The 17,528-nt window shown below is 42.5% G+C and overlaps 2 protein-coding genes across 4 annotated transcripts in view; both read right to left on the reverse strand.

The window, feature by feature from the left end:
• The window catches only part of LOC6736836 (connectin), a 128,189-nt gene that overhangs the window by 33,612 nt on the left and 77,049 nt on the right, over positions 1-17,528 (reverse strand). The window contains exons 1-2 of one of the 3 annotated variants that reach the window (XM_016170172.3): positions 5,313-5,338; positions 3,828-3,858 (exon numbers count right to left, since the gene is read on the reverse strand). Coding sequence is in view for 1 of the 3 variants with exons in the window: in XM_039294411.2 (XP_039150345.1) it covers positions 5,019-5,026 (8 nt within the window). In the remaining 2 variants the exon portion in view is untranslated. Of the gene's footprint in view, positions 1-3,827; positions 3,859-5,018; positions 5,069-5,312; positions 5,339-16,580; positions 16,673-17,528 lie in introns of those variants that run through there. The other 2 variants (XM_016170173.3, XM_039294411.2) reach the window with 2 other exon arrangements.
• LOC27206248 (ubiquitin-conjugating enzyme E2-18 kDa) lies at positions 9,432-10,319 on the reverse strand. Its single transcript, XM_016170171.3, has one exon. It carries the CDS (start codon positions 10,102-10,104, stop codon positions 9,562-9,564), a length of 543 nt encoding a protein of 180 aa, XP_016030493.1. The 5' UTR covers positions 10,105-10,319; the 3' UTR covers positions 9,432-9,561.

The following is a 17,528-nucleotide window of genomic DNA, read 5'->3' on the forward strand; positions in this document are numbered from 1 at the left end:
AAAATTATACCTTTCGCGCGAAGGGAAGGCACCTAAAAAATGGCCAAATAGCCATGCAGAGTACCATAAGTTTCCAACATCCCGCTGTTGTTTTTGTTCTTATTGTGGTGGCGAGGCATTTTTCCGGCTTTTCTTTGGTGCTGACGTTGATGTTGCTGGCTGTTTGCTGTGTTTCTTCTGTTGTTGTGCATGCAGCCACGCCCACTGAATGCCTTTTCACTGCCTCCGCTCCGAGCTTTTCCCAGCCCCAGCCATTTTCCCCATTTTCCTGCCCCCTTTTATGTATTCAGTCTCAGTGCGCTCACTTGACTTTAATTCTTTTTTCACACGCCCACTTCGCGGCGGAGAAGAGGGCTGGAAAAGCGGGGGGGAGGGAACGGCAAGTGCAATTTCCTAACGGCTCTTAAGCTCCACAACAACGAGAACAAAACTATATGAGCGGACCGAAGGGGTAGAGCGGCGAAAAACCACTGAAACATGGCCGGGCTTTGCATTCAGATGAGCATGTCAGCCGAAAGGTGCGTCCGCCCTCGTATTTCCCCCTTAACACGGAGTTGTAATTGCTCAACATGCCACACATTTCTACAATTTTATGTAGATTTAATAGCTTCCTGTCGCTTCCAGGCAAATGGCACTGGATCTGAATCCTTTCGGCCTGTCTCGCATTTCATTTGCTTGCGTGACATTTCATTTGAGTCGCTACGAATCGCACCGAGATTCGCACGATATGCAGGATATGTGCCGCAAATTGCTCGGGATCGGTCACTCCCAACTCGGCGATTTAATTGATTTAAAACAAAGTTGGCCCGGGGAACACGTGTCGGGGAATGTTGCGGCCAATCGCGTGGAAAAGTTGGAAAAGCTCCTGGCCGCAGAGGAAAAGCCTTTCGCGAGCCGAAAACCAACAACTTCCGACACTTGACTTGACATGTTAATTGGCTGGCGGGCGAGCCATCATCGCAAAAAACTGTTTCAGGTCGGGAAAAGTGTAGGTTAATTCAAGCGGGATTTTCATATAATCGTTATAAAAAGTCTTTAATTATTTCTAGGGAAATCGATAAAGTTCTTGAGGAAAAGTCTCTTTTCCTAACGACATTTCCCAAATAATCCCTAATGTGAATCAATGCACTTTGTATTCTTCTTCATTTCCTCCAGCTCTTGCTACACACTTCTTAATTTCGCAACTTTTCCGGGCTTTTCCTTGCTTCCAAATCAGCTTTCACACGGAGTTAACTGTTCTGCCAGAATTCTCTGCGCAAAATATGCTTAAACATCTCATTTGGCATTTCCTTTGAACATCCCTAGCTGCTGGCTCATACATCAAATATGAATTCGCTTGGCATTCCAAGCCATTTCGTGCTGCAGCCAGTGCTGCTGCTATTAAGTATCTGCCAGATACTTGGCTGCACATTTTGCATCTTGCTTGTAATTGTATGCAGTTGCAGTGCAGCAAGTGCCGCATATGAAATTGCCTCCCCCATTTTTCCTTCCCTTTTCTAAGCATTTGATGATGGAGTGCTCGAGTGGAGAGCGGAAAGTGGAGCGTTCGGAGAAGTAGTTTGCCAAGAACTGTCGCGGATTGCTGATGAGGCTGAATGCGGGATTCGGAATTCTGCTTGGGACGGGATGGGTGGACATTTGGTTGCCCAGCAATTGACGGTTGTGTCTGCAATTTTATATATTTCCCGCTTTTCTGCGGTCCTCCATCTCCGTCTCCATCGCCCTAACCCTGTCAGCTTTCGCTTTTCGAGCTGAAAGCCAAAGCAATCCAGCAATCCAGCAATCCGCAAACTACAAACTACGAACTGCAAAATGCAAACTGCAGCCGCATCCGTATCCGCATCTGTGCAACTGGGTATTTGTATCTGTATCTCGGCTTTGGCTCGGTGCGTTTGTTTATGGTTTTATTTGTGCTCGGCTTAACTCCCCCTCAGATTGTTTGTCTTTTGTGGTTGTGAATGCATTTTTCAAACAAATTGCAAATCATTGCCTAACAATAGTTGCCTCTCCCTAGTTTTGCTGTGATTTTAGCCCACTTTACTTTATCTCTTTCGTTCTCCTCTCTGTACTAACAAATGCGGTCGAAATAATAGTGCTTGCAAAAAATAGGACTAGATAAGTAGAGGTTAACAACAATTAAATACATAATTAATCTGGAAATAATAGTTATTAACCCACAATTAGTAAATACAAGCACTTTTTGCTTGCAGTATGTTGCAAGTCATTGATGGTAAAAATAGAGCTTGTTAATAATGGAACTAGCAAGCCTTTGATATCAACAATTAAATACTTAATTAATCTATAATCTATCTATAACACACAATTAGTAAATATGAGCATTTTTTGCTTGATGGTATAAAAAACACATTAGGCAAAACCTTAAACTGACTGATTAAGTACTTTCCAGAGTTTATATTGTTGAAACTGAGATTAAGATGGTATCAAAATATTTAAAGCAGTACTATTCTTTTGCCCTCATCTGTATGTTTCTCACTGCATATGTGTTCGTATTTCGGGTTGTGAATCTCCGACCACAATGACAGTGATTTAGTTTTTGGCTGCGAGTCCATTACACGAGGTTTTGTGGGCTCAAAGAGATGGAACGGACTACAAGGTTAATGTTAAATCTAGCAACTTTTAGTTCCCGCCATTTATCAGTGGAAACGGAGTGCGGAGAAGTGGCCGCTGGGGAGTTCCACAAACTTAAATTGCATTTAAAAATCCCGACTTGGAGACACTTTTTCGGGGATCTATTTACGTTTGCGATTTGTCAAATGGAATTTCGTTCGTTTTGCGTTTTTCTTAGCTTTTCGCAAAGTTAATTTGCCGACATTTAGCCGAGAATAGGAAAAAATGAAGAACAACTTTGAAAGCAAGAGTGGAAAAGGACACCCTGGGTGCCCGAGAGCTGGAATTCATTTTATTGAATTAAATTCCGAGAAATGTCCCTGGGATTTGTTTGCCTTTGTTTGCTGCCGCCGCTGCTGCTGGTGCTGCCATTTGTTTGTTCGTTTGTTTGCTTGTTTGTTTGTCTGGCAAAAGTTTTCCAACTGCGAGGAATTCGCTGACTTTGTTTAGCCCACTTAGCAGGGCAATATGTATAAATAAATACGCATAAGTATACATCATAGAAACATGATTTCTTTCGTTTTTATTGTGTGTTCGCCCTCCCTGGCAGCTTCTTTCCACCGTCCTCAGGGTGTTTGAGCGTCCATTGACCCACAAAAAAGTACTTCGAAAGTCGGCACAAAAGCCTAGAAAAATGTCAAGTGGCTTGATCTAAAAACCTGCCATTACGAACTGCTGCGCCTTTAAGTTTTGAAGCGCCAAAAATTCTAGAACGCCTCTTAAATGAGACTTCAACTCAAAAAAAAATATTTATATTGTGACTCCTGAATAAATGCACCTTAAAAAGTTGCACTGAATTACTTTATGTTCTTTGAATGCTTGATTTGGTTAAAACAATAAAAACAGATACAACATAATTTTGTTTAACATTGTTTGTCACTTTGGTAGATCTAAGTTGCGGTTGATTTATATGTTACTGAGCAATAAATCAATTTTTTGTACACATCTTGTAAATTTCTTCTTGATTAATGCATTTCTTTCGCATTTATTTTGCGTTCCTTATTTTTTGGGCATTTTTTATTGTTCGACTATTTTCCTAAAAATTTATAAAAAAGACTGACGCTAACGACGTTTGAATTTTGCCATTTGATTTCACTGTACGTCGCCAAAAAGTATGCTGTACAAATACGAGTATTCCCTTGGTTTCGTATTCCCTCTTTTCCTTTTTATTTTACTTGCACCAAAAAAGCGGAACTTACTTGACTGTTTTTCTTTTTTCTTGTTTCTTTGCACTGTGGTCCAGAATTCGATTTTTTTGGCATAAAGTCTAAAAATTGAGCTACAGACTTGAAACTTTGTACATTTTGTTGTTAAATCACAAATAGTTTGCACAGAAAATTTGAAGTCTGTGCGACCACGCCCTCTCTTGCCTCCCATATTAACTACTGGTATGACTCAGGAGTCAACGAAATATAATTTTTTTTTTTTTTTTTTTTAAAGTCGTGTATATTGTTGTTTTAAAAATAATCGCCCTCTTCTTTTTCTAGTTCTACATTTTAAATTTCCGAATCTGAACTCGAATCAGAATCAGATTGTGAATCCAATATTTTGTCTCATGGATCAGGTTTAAAATTATACTGTATTTCCAAAAGACTTATTACTGCCTTCGGAAGTGGTTTTTCCTATTTTTTCTCTCTCTTTCTTTTAAACTAATTGTTGATAATAGTGGGTCCGAGTTATCAATCGCTCTGTGGAAAATATCACTCATCCTATTGATCCGACTATTTTTCCTTGCATGTGATAGTCGATCCCTTTTGTAAAGCTTATTCCGGGCTTCACTCGTATTTTCAGTTTCCTTTTTAATCTTTCTCCTGCATTTTGGTAAGATAAGTTTCGGCGTCCCATTTGCTTCGGCGTCGTGGAGTTTTCAAAATCTCTAACAAGAATAGTTTTCTTTGTCGCCATCCACTTGGTATGTTTGGAAATAAATCGGTCTAGTTATCTGTTACACTCGGGCAGTTTTTTTTTAATAAATAATTCAAAATTTTCTTTTTTTTTGTCAATATCTTCTGTCTGTTTCGCTTCCTGATTATTGTTGTTGATTGCGGAATAAACGTAATCTGAAACATAACTTATTTGCCTATTGTTACGCCTCCAAATGTCCAGGAGGTCGCTATGTCTGAACTCAAAATTGCCTATATAAAATCAAATTTTTAAGAAAACGAGCAAAAATGGGCAAAAGATATTACTTTACCGTGAAATACAATAGTTAAAGGTACAAACTGACGTTTTTAACTTTTGTCAGAAATTGTCAGAAAATTAGTTATACTCCACGAAACACAGGGGACACGTTAGAATTTTCTGTTAAAATACACATAAATTGGATGTCACACAACATAAAAACAGTACAACTATACATATATTACCTAAATAAGTTAAAAACATCATACCTTGGCATTTATTTTCCATATTTTACTATAATTTTTGGATGCGTATTAACGATCATACCACATGCAAAAGTAAGCAAGTAATTTTTCGGAAATTGCATTCTCTCAATCAGCTTTTTAACACTTCAACTTTAAAAGCTCATAAAACGATTTAGTGAAGCTTTCGGTCAATTTTGTTTTTGGTTTTTATTTATATGATCAATTTTCTATTAGAAAATAATTGCTAGAGGACGATATATTGACATAAAAATTTAGACTTTATGCCAAAAAAAACGAATTCTGGACCATAGTGCTTTGGCAGATGAATGCTCCACTTTGCACGAACACTGCGACACTGATATATCTTCCTGGCCGATACGATCGAGTCGTGTTTTGCACTTGTTCAAATCGGGAAATGTGGAAAGCGGCGAAATTGTTGCAATTAAATTACGCTTAAGACTTGTTGCACTTTGGCACGCACACTTGCTTATGGGGCCGAGAAAAACACACAAACACTTTGGTCGTTAGTCCTGGTGAAAAACGCGAGCGGAAAATCGCGAGGGGCGATTGCTGGTTTTCGATTTTTCACGGGGAGCGAGCAACACGTTGTTGACACAAAGACCGCCTAACGAAGACTAATGATTTTCACGCACACGCGACGACTGACAACGGTAAATGGAAACGGAGTGGAAAGTGGAACAGGCTGCTAACGAGGCTGCTTTCTCTCATTTCTCCACCCCCTTGATTCTCAACGATTTTCGGGCAGCGCCAATTGAGCTATCAACTGTTTCGCTGCCCAAGCGTTTCTCTCCGCTCTGTCGCTCTCTCCCACTCGTTTCCCTTTCAATTTCCTTGGCTTGCTGTTCTACTTTCGCTCAGCGCGTGCGCAGCTCAACTGCGCTCTCTTTCCCGTTGCTCTTGTCTTCAATCAGCCATTCAATCGGCTTTCAACCGCTCTCTTTGCTCTTTAGCTTCCTGAATTGGCTCCTCTCCCATTTCTATTCCACTTCGTTCCGTTCCTTCCGTTCAGCAAGGAGCAGCTAGCTTTAACGGGACCTTTGTCCCGGTATTGTTGTTTTTGCTATTTGTTTCGTGCAGCTTGTTGTTGTTGTGCGCAACAGGTTCACTCTGGCTGCCTTCCCTTCGTCCTGCTTCCCCGCCCACTTCACCACGCCTCGCAGTGTTTTCATTGCCTTTGCTTTGAGCTGCTTTGTTGTTGTTTCGCTTGTTGCCATTTTGCTTTATTTTTCCTGCTGCCCAGAAGTCCGTGTATATTTATATTTATTTGCGGATTTTTTTCTTTCTACGGCATATTCAAATACTATGGCAAAGTAGAGTGGAGAGTAATGCGAGTTTTTGATACCCTGTAAAAATTCTTTCGTGATTTTAAGGCACTCATATAATTCATTCATCTTTCATCAACAGTGTTACTGTTAAGACATAAAAATGAATAAAAGTGGATACAAAAAAATTAACAAGAGTTGAAACTAGTGGTATCTAGTAAGTGCTGTCCTGTTGAGGAAAATATATGTAATTTTATATTTATTAATTTTACGAATAGATCTTAGCAAGATGTATGAGCATCGCATATACCCTGCCAACACAGGTATAAAACATTTTGCAGCTTTGACTTTCACTCCACTTTCGGCTTGCTTTCTTTGCACTCGTTGCATTGCGTGCTTCTAGTTGTGGCTGTGTGTGTATAAATAAATTTGCATATAATTGTTTGCATGTTGAGTGCCTTTTAATTGATTTTATTGGTTTTACAAGCAGTGCGCACGGAAAACAAAAGCTGAAAACTCCACACACGGCTTAAGCTCTCATTTTCCCCGAGTATCTGTGCGCTTTCATCTGCACCTGTAATTGCAGCCGCACTATCTTTATATCTTTAGCGCAATGCCGAACCGTATCTATGCCGTGGCACCATTTATTTACTTGTAAGCACTTTGGTTCATATATGTTCATATAGTTCATATATGAATTAACAATGCTGCATATCTCGATCTGACTTTGTTTGTCTATCTGTGTGGGGTGCTGTATAAATTATGCAATTTATAAGCTGCATATTTTATGGGTCGCAGGTCGTAAATTGTTATAAAACCCCGGCCACCCGCCGTCTTTGGTAATGAATGCGAAATCGATCGACCATTTATGCAGCTTTATTACATTTGGCTTAAATCAATTTTTGCAGCATTTTAAAACGTCGCAAATTGTACAAAGTAAATTAAACAAATTTACTTTAAATTATGTGAATCGATTACGTTCTCAAAATTGCTCCATTTGAGCCTTAAAATTTGCTTTAGTATTTTACATGAATTAATAATAATAGAATAACACAATACTTCTGGATAAAATTTATTAATTACAAAATATTTGGAAGCTGTTTTTCCCTCCAAAACCCGAAATTGTGGAACTCGATTTCAAACCGCCTAAGTGTAATTAAGTAGCTAAAAAAAAAAACAAAGGAAAAACTTCGAAGTGGTTGCCACGGTTATATAATTCGTCCTTTGCCACCCCGCAACCGCCCAACCCCTCGTACTTCAAGCTGTCTGTAGCTAATCAAAAACTGCGATTCATTGCCGCAGAGGAAGATTCATTTGAGAGTGTGGAGGCGAAGAAAGTGGAGAAAGTAGGGATGGAGATGAAGAAATAAAGCAAACAGCAAACGACTTCTGCCAGTGACAGACACTAGAGGGCGCCACTCGGGGCGGAGGGCGTGGCCGGGTCCGAGAAGTTTGAGCAGCATCAGAAATTATACAGAAAAAAATGAAAAAAAAAATAATAAATAATAAACCACTTTTTTTTACTTTTAAGGTCAGATCAATATTTTAAAACTTGAATATGTAATATATTTTACTACTTTGTTACTTCAAGAAATAAATTACTACAAATTAATATCTCCCAGTAACTTTTTTTTATTTTCCATCATTAAATCCATTTTGGTTTCTTTTTTTTGAGTGTACCATCGCGTTTCCTCGAGGACCCAACTGAAGGACGAGGACGGCAGCAATGGGTGTCAATGACTGGCCTGCCAGTTGGAAGGTGATAATAATCAGTTGGCAGTTTTAACAAGACACACGCCTCGTCCGCCCAGCGTGCCACGCCCTTCCCGCCCACACAAACATTCTCGCACATAGAAAAACTGTTGACGCTGCCGCCATGGTAATCCATCTTCACAATGGTTGCTCCGGACACCAGTTATCTGGCCCCCATTCCCCACGCCGGGCAATCCCCTACCACACTCTATCTGTTTGGGCAGTAAATCCAGCAGTAAAGAAACTAGATACAAATATCTTTAGCCCGGCTCTTTGGTCTTTGCTGTAATTATAGTGGCAGCTTATTCCCATCACCCATCACCCGGGCTCCCATCACCCATCACCCATATTCCAGATCCCAGAACCAAGCAGCCAAGCATCCAACTCCCAACTCCCAACTCCCATCACTGCCATTGACAAGTCCAAGTTTTGGTCGCAGATAGAGAGCGAGTGAGCATATCAAGTGAACTGCCCAAAACACACAGGCACATTAAACGCACACACATAAGCTGCTACACAGGGAGAAATAAAAGATACAAAGATTGTAAAATTGCAAAAAAAATTGCAATATTTTTGAAGTAATAAAATATAGGATCCAAATAATCTTAGGTTGTGTTTGCAAATTCCTATTCAATAAAGTACTTATGCCAATTTACTAGTATTGTTTATATAGTACTTGTTTTTTCCAGTGCCACAAGTGTGAAGAATGGCGGTGGGGGACCGTAAAGCAAGTCGCATGTGTCCTCGATGTTCGTAAAGTTGATTCATTCATTGCAGAAATTTATATGGCCCCGGACACAGCACGGATTTTCAGCGGTTCAGCAGCAGGACTTTGATGCTGATGCGGATACAAATGCGAATGCGACGGCGAGTGAGGACACGAAGGCGGATGATTTGGATGCGAATGCGGATGAGGACGACGATGATATGCCGCTGACAATGGCAATGACACTGGCAGCTAATGCCGCCCGCTCGCTGAGCGACGCCGCGTGGGGCATCCTTGTTTGCCGCCGAGCCGGATGATTTATCTCGCAGCTGGCCGGAACAGAAGTGTCCTGGCTGCCTTGCGCTTGGGGCTCACTGTACGCTTCCAATTAGATGGTCATATGGCCATGGGCGACGCCTCAAAAGGGGCAGTTTACGGGGCAAAACAAAGCTCCGCCAGCAATTTAAGACGACGCTCCGTGGGAGACTCGGTCGAGAAAGTCCATCAGCTCAATTTCGAGCAATTGGTGGCGGAAATAGCATGTCGATAAATGGGCGTTGATTGTGGCAATATAGCAGATTCAAATGCGATTTTAATAGAGTTCCGAATGGGGCATTAAAGGATATAAAGTTTTATAACGAAAGTTGGGCTATAAAAGACAACTTTTGCCACTGTATCTAAAGATGCTATACTATAAACTTCACTGAATTATGCTTGATTTATTTTATTTTATTTTATTTACAAGAAAATTTCCTATTTTGGAACTTTGTTGATAACTTCAATTACTTAATTTACATCTTAATTTACATGTAGTACAGTATACACTCTACTTCTTCGTCATCGCTTTCTTTCGCTTGCGGGCAAACTTTGCAAGCTCCTCTTCAGTGGGCCGGGGTTCACTGTACTTCTGCACCCAGGCATCGGCCATTTTGAAGAATCGCACCGGATCATTCCGATACTCGCCGGCCATTTCGATGTGCCAGGCGTTCTCCGGCTGCGGATCATTGATGGTGGCCAGCAGCACCTGCAGCACCTGGTCAATCCGCGTGGTTGGGATCCAGTGCTCGATCTCCAGAATGGGCACACACACCTGACCACGCTCATTAACATTCAGGTGGTACATCCTCGTGTTGATATGGATGCGAGGCGGCTTGAATGGATAGTCCAGTGGGAAGTCGATCTCCATTTTGTAGGCTCCCTTGTCATAAGGCGGTGCCACCGGCATCAGCAGTCCGGTCCACTTGTAGATGTTGTTCGGCTCCACCAAGAGGTTGCGGAACTGCAAGTTCTGTTTATCCTCCAACATCAGGGCCAATTCGCGGTTCATCCGCTTGGGTCCGTCCATAAGAGGCTCCTCCTTTTTGGCCATGGTTGTTTTTTTTTTTTTGCTTCAAGTGTTAGCGGGTGGAAAAGCTTGCGTGTGTTCTTGTCTGCGAGTATGGAAGTTCTGGGCTGGATTTTCCTAACATTTTTGACCTGAGCTACTAGGGTGTGGAAAAGGGAAACACTACGAAAAAATTTAAGTCCTTTTAGGGCTTTTTAGTGGAGTAAGTTTCTCACGTGGATTATTTAATTACAAATTTGTGGCACCATAACACATAATTATAAAATTTTACATTAGTTTACAGAAAAGGTTTCATCTGCTACTCTCACACACAAAATCCCTCATTCATGATTTCTCTGAGTGATTCTGAATGGAAATGCTACTGAGGAGCGGAGCGAGAAGGGCGCCAGTTGAGTTCCAATGCATAGGAAAAATCCTTTCACATTGACATTAATCCCCGAAATAGCTGGCGAGAGTCCGGCTGACGTCGACAGGCTCTGACAGCAGCACATTAGGATCAGACCTGGTCGTGGAACCGGAGCAACTGGGAGATGGAGCAAAGGCTGCATGGTCGAAGCAATGGACTGGAGCCGGGAGCAGTGGCGATACAATGCCCGGCCCTCGAAATGAAAAGCCGTTTTATGTGCTTAGCCGCGTTGAAGTTGCAAAAATCGGGCTGTTTGCCCGGCCTTATACAGTACTTCCTTTTTTTACCCGTCACATTTTAAGCGCAGATTTCATAACCCCGGGCGGCGAATGAGTGGCGTGTCTGGTCGGATAGAATGATCCCGGCTGGCGGATGATGAGATTGCCATTGACGTTTTAGTTTTCAATTAGTTGGAACGAACGGAGCTGCGCTTCTCCCCGGATTTATCCATTTCCCCCGGGGGAAACACTCGTCTGTGCCACTCATAAATATGTAAAAATCAGCCAACAAACAGGACCAAAGCAAGCAAAGCAAGAATATTTACCTTTTGCCAGGCAGATAACAAAAACATAAAAATTAAATATCAAAATGTATGCGACAACGTGTAGCAGTGCGTGTGTGTAATTATTTATAAGCAGAGATGTCATCATCATGTAAATGAAACCAGAGCGCCAAAGGACGCTCCAAGGACCCCCCAAAAGGACCTCAATGGCAACGGGAATGCCAGCTAAGCATAATTATTTCATATCCCCTTCTCTCTCTACGAGTATGTGTATAAGCGACTGTAACTGCTTGCGTGTGTGTGTGACTTCAGGAGAGCGTGATTGATAGCCAGCGCTTCCTTCTTCGAGTCCTTTGCAGCATGTTAAGCTATTTCAAAGCCATAGCGAAACCATGGTTCATGCCATCAATAGCTTTGAAGTGCTGCCTCGATTGGTTGCGCACATAATTAAGATTCTTTTATTACCTGTTTAAATGCTTGGTTAAATGGTCCAGCTATTTTAGGAGTGCATATTTTCATACTTTTTCCAAGCATATACTTGGACAGATGTCCAACCATTAGGGCCAATGATATTCGGATGGGAAATCTTGCAAAATCACAGCTTCTGCTCCGCCAGATTGCCGCCTAATCAATAGTTTCCTGTAGTTTCGCTGCCTTAGTTAGCAAATCGGTGGATGCCAAATTCTGGGCCCAACATGATAGATGCCTCCTCAGCCAGAAGGCAAAAAAGGAAGTAAAATCCGGTGGCAGCCAAGGCGTCTGACAGCTCAGCGGGCGGGCCATCTCCACCCACCCATCAGTGGCGTTGTCGTCGCCATACTTTTAGCATAAACAGCCGGAAGCGGAAATGTTGATGACGCTCGGCGTTCAGCGCTAGCAGTTTGCTTCGGGTTCGGGTTCTGGATCTGGATACACTCATATATCCATCTCGCTGTGTGTCAGCCTAGCGACCCAGCCCCGAAAAACCCTACCCCATACTGACATCCACCGCATTTGTGTCATTTGTTTAGCTGTCATTGCCGGCGTATTGCCGCTGACAGCTAACCGTTGGTTTGGAGCGATGGCGCCAAAGATTCAAATGGGGGGAATGGGTGGTGCTGGGTGTCCTGGGTGGCACTTTACCGTTTCCATGAGAAATCACCCAGAAATTAGCCGTCGCCGCATTAAATCTAATCTGATCCGATTTTCTATTAGCAATTGCCTAATGCCTGCTGAGATTCTTCCCTTGCTTCTTTCACTTGTGTGCCCTCATGTGTCTTTGTTTGGGTATTTTCGGTTTTATCTCAATTTGCCTGCGGATTTGGCAGCTGTCTCGCCGTTTTCTCTCAGTGTGCCCGTGTGTTTGTTTGTGCACTTTAATCTTTTTATCGTACTTTAACACTTTGGCTTCGGTTTCACGCCTTTTGTTCTGCTCCCCTTTGGTCCTTCATTAGCCCAGGAGTAAAAAAAGGCAAGCCGGGACCAGCAACAACGCGCGAAAAATGTCGCGTGCTGATTTGTCCTTTTTTCCCCTGCCGACTTCCGGCGGCTGTCATCGACCTTTTCGGGCCCTTTTGTCAAGACCTGGGTATCGCTTACGGCCCTGGTGGGGGATAAGAGCGGGATGGCCAGAGATATAGCTAGAGATAGGGATAGCGAGCCTGATATATGGCGCGATTAACGTGAAAGGTTCCTAATTGATTTGGACTGCAGGACAACGGACGACGGACAACGGACGGGTTTATCGACAAGTGTCAGCTGCCCAATTCGCCAGTTGACATTTGGCCAAGAGCGATTGGCGCTCGTGTTGCTTAAAGCTCAAATTAATTAAGCGGGGTTTATCAAAAAGCAAATGGGTGGCAGCTCCTGATACACACTCACGACATTTTCGCTCGTGCAACAGATTATTTATGCTTTCAGTGGATGCACGACACGGTCGTCATCGTTGCCATGGTATAATATTAAATTACGCGAAGTAAATAAAAGCCAGCACTCGAACACAAGCACACAGATGCACACACATACAGGGACCTAGAGTCAACCGCACACCGAAAGCCACATGGCTCCTACATGGCATCCGGGAATCCTGAGATGCCGGCATAGGCACAGGATACGGTTTCAGGTCTGCATAAATGGCAACTGGAGGCCCTCGTTCCATAAATGAATAATATCTTTAAGTATAAAGTAAGTACTACTTTCATACTTAAGATAGTATTCTTAAAGCTTATCAATGATTTATCAAACAAATATGAATAAAAATATAAATATGTAAGTACAAAATACTTCAAATGTGTTCATTTTATCTCAATAAAGTATGTTTTATTTCAGCCTAAAACGCACATTGGAAACTGCTCTAAAAATGTATAAATCAGGCTTTAAGTTAATGATATACCCCGTTGTGAGCACTTCTGCTCGACTTGCCTGGTTTCCAGTGGGTTTTAATTTGGTGCCCGCTTTGTCATAAATAATGCAAGGCAAACGCTGCAACAGCCACCGCTTCCCTCCCCCCAATCGCCCAGCAATTCAATCCCCATCCCATTCCGGGACCCAATCCACAACCCTTTTTTCGCAGTGCCACCAATCCTGCTGCTGTTGCCATCCTTGTCGTTTGCTCGCGGGCATTACTCAATATGCAGTTAGCTGTGCTCAAACGTGCTGCAATTACGGGGCTCCAACCTGAGCCTCCCCCTCCACAACTGGCGGCCCACTGTGCCACGCCCCCTTTGGAAACGGCTTTTTGCAGTGAGCAACGTCATTTGTACTTAATGACTTTTCAACGTCGTGTGCGTGCAACGTCATTTTCTTGAGGCTTTTTTGGCTGCTGCCGCTTGGCTCGTTTGTTGTTCACTCATTTGCTTATTGCACGGAAGGGCGTAAGGGGATTCCCCATAAATAAAACACGCACGCAGCCCACGGGTCGTATACGTGATGCGTGCCAAGCACCTGTTGCAGCCGCACTTTTGCAACTCGTTTAATTACAAAACAAGTCTGCACCGAATATTTGCCCAAAAATACATTTTTGAAGCATAAGCTTTACTACTCAGACCGCTGCAAAACATCAAAGTAAATCCTAAAAGGAAAATGGGCCAAGACATCAAATAAATCGCTGCTTATGCAGTGCAGCCTGCTCATCGGGAAATGTTTAATAAAACACATCTGCCTCTTGAGTGGCAAAATTATTATATATGAGCCACGATGGGATTTTCCGGGTTCGAAAATGATTTAAAATATTTCTTTTGACAGCTCACCCAAAGTTTTGACCCACACAGCTTTAATAGAGGCGTGGGCTTGAAGGCCCATTAATAACGATACAAAAAGAACAGGGCAGGATAAAAATGAAATTCAATAAGCGTGATTTGGATAGCCAAACGAACTGAACTGAGCCAAACGGCAGAAGAACCGCATCGAATGGTGGGCAAGGAATCATCCGAGCAACTGGTCAAAGCATTCAACCAACCCTCTGTGATTTGGCGAGCGAAACTATGAGGTGGGAGGTGGGAAAAATATTTAAGGCGTTGGCCCGGGGATGCCAATAAATCAAAGGGCCCGAAAAAAGGTTGCCCCCGAACAATGCGCGGCATCTGTAGAATTCTCCCTTGGACCAAAGCACACGCACACAAACAAACACACAAACGCCCACCAAAAAGGATACCCATCAATGAGTGTTTTGTGTGTGTTGTGTGTTGTGCGTTGTTTGTTGTTCGTTATTTGTTGTCCCATAGTGTTGTTGTTAGGCACACTTTGTCGGGTGGCTGGGGTCTAACTTTTGAGCAATTAAGTTCTCAACTTCTTGAATTCATCAGGAATTCGGAACTTTAAGTCGATATATGAAGGGCTCCTTGGAAGTTCGATAAATACTCCTTTGGCTAGCAACTTGCTTGGAATTTAATCTATTGGGGAAACTAAAACAGCAGGCGTTATTTGAGTTATATTCCCATTAGTCCAGTATTTATTATAAGCATTAAAGTAGTCCACATTTTGCTTACTTTAAGAGATCTGCAGAACATAAAAATAATATCAAAATGCTTAACAATCTACAAAGCAATCAAATAGTTGCTTAAAGTGAGAGAACTCAACTTTAGCAACTTGTATTTTTCTCTAAAAACAAATAACTCCATTATTCATTTTCGGTAGCATTATGTAATATGAAGAGATTTTTGTTAGTCTGTGAAAAACATGTTCATAATTGGTTTTACACACTCTTACTTATGTTGCATTCCTCTGCCACGTGCATGGCAAAAGGAGTAAACAAAGTTTTCCACCCAGTTTAATAAAATTAATGGCCTTACTACTTTCGTCCAGAAAAGTGTCGGAATTTTGCACACCTCCACCGCTGACCGATGCAACTGGGTAGTTCGGAGCTTTGGATGTGGATCTGGCAATAGAGATGAATCCTTGCAGGACGGCCAGGTTGGTGTAAGGATCGCAGGACGAAGTCAGAGGCGCGTGCTGAGAGCACAAAGCTGCTAAGCGGCTTAAAGTTGTAGAAAGTTTTTCTAAACGCATTCGCGTCACCAAAGGCGCCGCCAAAGTTATGAGTGCCTGTGGACGGAGCTACCCAGGCACACTAAGAAAACAATAATAACCTCGCTTGCCAGCTCTGTGTTTTCAAAATAAAGTAGTTATGATGGAATAAAAGATATTTCATATAATCAAAGACTAAGGTTATCTCAAATTTCAATGGTTCTTGCATCCTTTTAAACCATAATCGGATGGAGGCAGAGAACAAATGGTACAAGAAACTGGGTCTACTTGTTTTCTGCAAGTGCAGCCGCCGAATGGCGGACAAAGGCTGCCATTGCCACGTAAGGAGTGGGTGCAGCTTATCCGGCCTCCACTGGAGGCGCCACAAAGAGTCGTAACGGGCTTCAACAAGTGCAGGGGCCCATTTCCCTTGTGCTGGAAGTATACTCGATGTCTGCGTCGCCATGGCAAATGAAGTGAAGCGCGGCAAGTAAAAGGATTAAGGACGCTTAATATCATTGATGAGGATCGCCTCGCTTCGCCACGGCCCACATCCTCGTATTGCCACCATTTTTATGCCACTCAAAGGAAGCGCTGAGCCCAGATTTGTGTTGTGTCTGTAGTTTTGGCCTGGGAACAGCTGCAGCGGTTCCATAAAAACCGAAAGGCGAACTGGGCGGAGAACCCACCCCAAGGTCAGCAGCTACCCAATTAGGAATGCAGCCGAAGCGAAGATGAATAAGAAAAAAAAAAAACAACTTCACTTTCGGCAACTTTATGCAAATAGCCCAGCAAGTTGCGATTCGTAGAATCCGGGAAACATACGGATACGGAACTGTAATGAATATTTACGAGTCCACAATTCGGCCAGTGCCAAGTGCAAAGCACGTGCGAAATCTCGTAAAATTTCCCACACACACTCCTCAAATTTACGCTCGAAATAATACGGCAAAATTTTCATTTAATTATGAACTGTTAAAGTCCTCGAAGTGCCGGGGATGGAAAAAGTCTGCCGCCAATAATGCCAAAAATGCCACCGCCCCAGTAATTAAAACCGAAAGCGAAAGGTGAGTGTGCAGTATCTGGCCAGTCGATGAACAATTGCAGCTCGGGGGTAATCAAAAATGTATCTTTCAGCTTGGGACTTACCCGAAAGCCTCCGGCAAAACGACAACAAACCGGCTGGGAAATGCGGAGAGTGCGGAGAACGGAACAATCGCTGGGGACTCGTTAGAAAGGAGCTGCAATGAAAAGTGTGGAAAAGCATTTACTTAAATTAGATTGCCGGCTTCAAGAGGAGTGCAGTGTAGGGTTGGCCACTATGGTGCTTAAGCTGGTTACTTTCAGGGGTTAATTTCCAAGGCACACAACGATTTGCGCCCTTGATCCTATGATTAAAATGTTGCAGAAGTTCTTATGAAGTCTGTTTATTATATTTCCTTGTTTAAAATCGCATATATTAATATTGAATTCTTCTATGATATTGCCAGAAATAAATAAATTAAAGATATTTACAATTTTAGAAACATTTGTTGGCCCAAAAGAATTCCTTTAAAATTGCTGTAATCATTTGTTGAGAGCAGTTTCCAAGAAAACATGTTTAAGTTTATGATTTTCCAACAAGCGCATTTGGACTTGCCCATAATTGGATAAAATAGTTGCTGCCGCGGAAAATCGTTGAATCATCATCGTCGTTTCGGCCAGCAGATGCACCAAACTGTTGGCCCACTCCAACTGGGCTTGAATGGGTGGAGTTCGTTGGAGCTTGTCTGTTGCGAGATGATTTCCCATTGCTTTAAGTTGAAATCCCCAGCAAAAGCTGCTCATATTTACAAAATGTCTAATGAAAATATTTTTCTGCTGCCCTACGCCATCCAAGTAAGCTTGTTTGAAAGGACTGTGCAAAAAAAAATCAAATTAGTTGCATGAATGGTGTGCTGGACGGATTAAGGGGGCGTGGCACTAGCAGCAGGAGCAGCAGGAGCTGCAGGTCCTGCAGGCCCCGAGTCCATGTGGATATATACGGACTTTTGTGATTCATGTTTGTGTGCTAATTGCCACAGCATGGGGTTGGGCAAAGTCGAGAGCTTATCAGAA

The sequence above is a fragment of the Drosophila simulans genome, chromosome 3L, assembly GCF_016746395.2.
Source record: "Drosophila simulans strain w501 chromosome 3L, Prin_Dsim_3.1, whole genome shotgun sequence".
Lineage (NCBI taxonomy): Eukaryota > Metazoa > Arthropoda > Insecta > Diptera > Drosophilidae > Drosophila > Drosophila simulans.

What these genes read in the sequence shown, in the direction of transcription:
- LOC27206248 (XM_016170171.3), bottom strand. Translation starts at nt 10,104, where the DNA reads ATGGCCAAAAAGGAGGAGCCTCTTATGGACGGACCCAAGCGGATGAAC.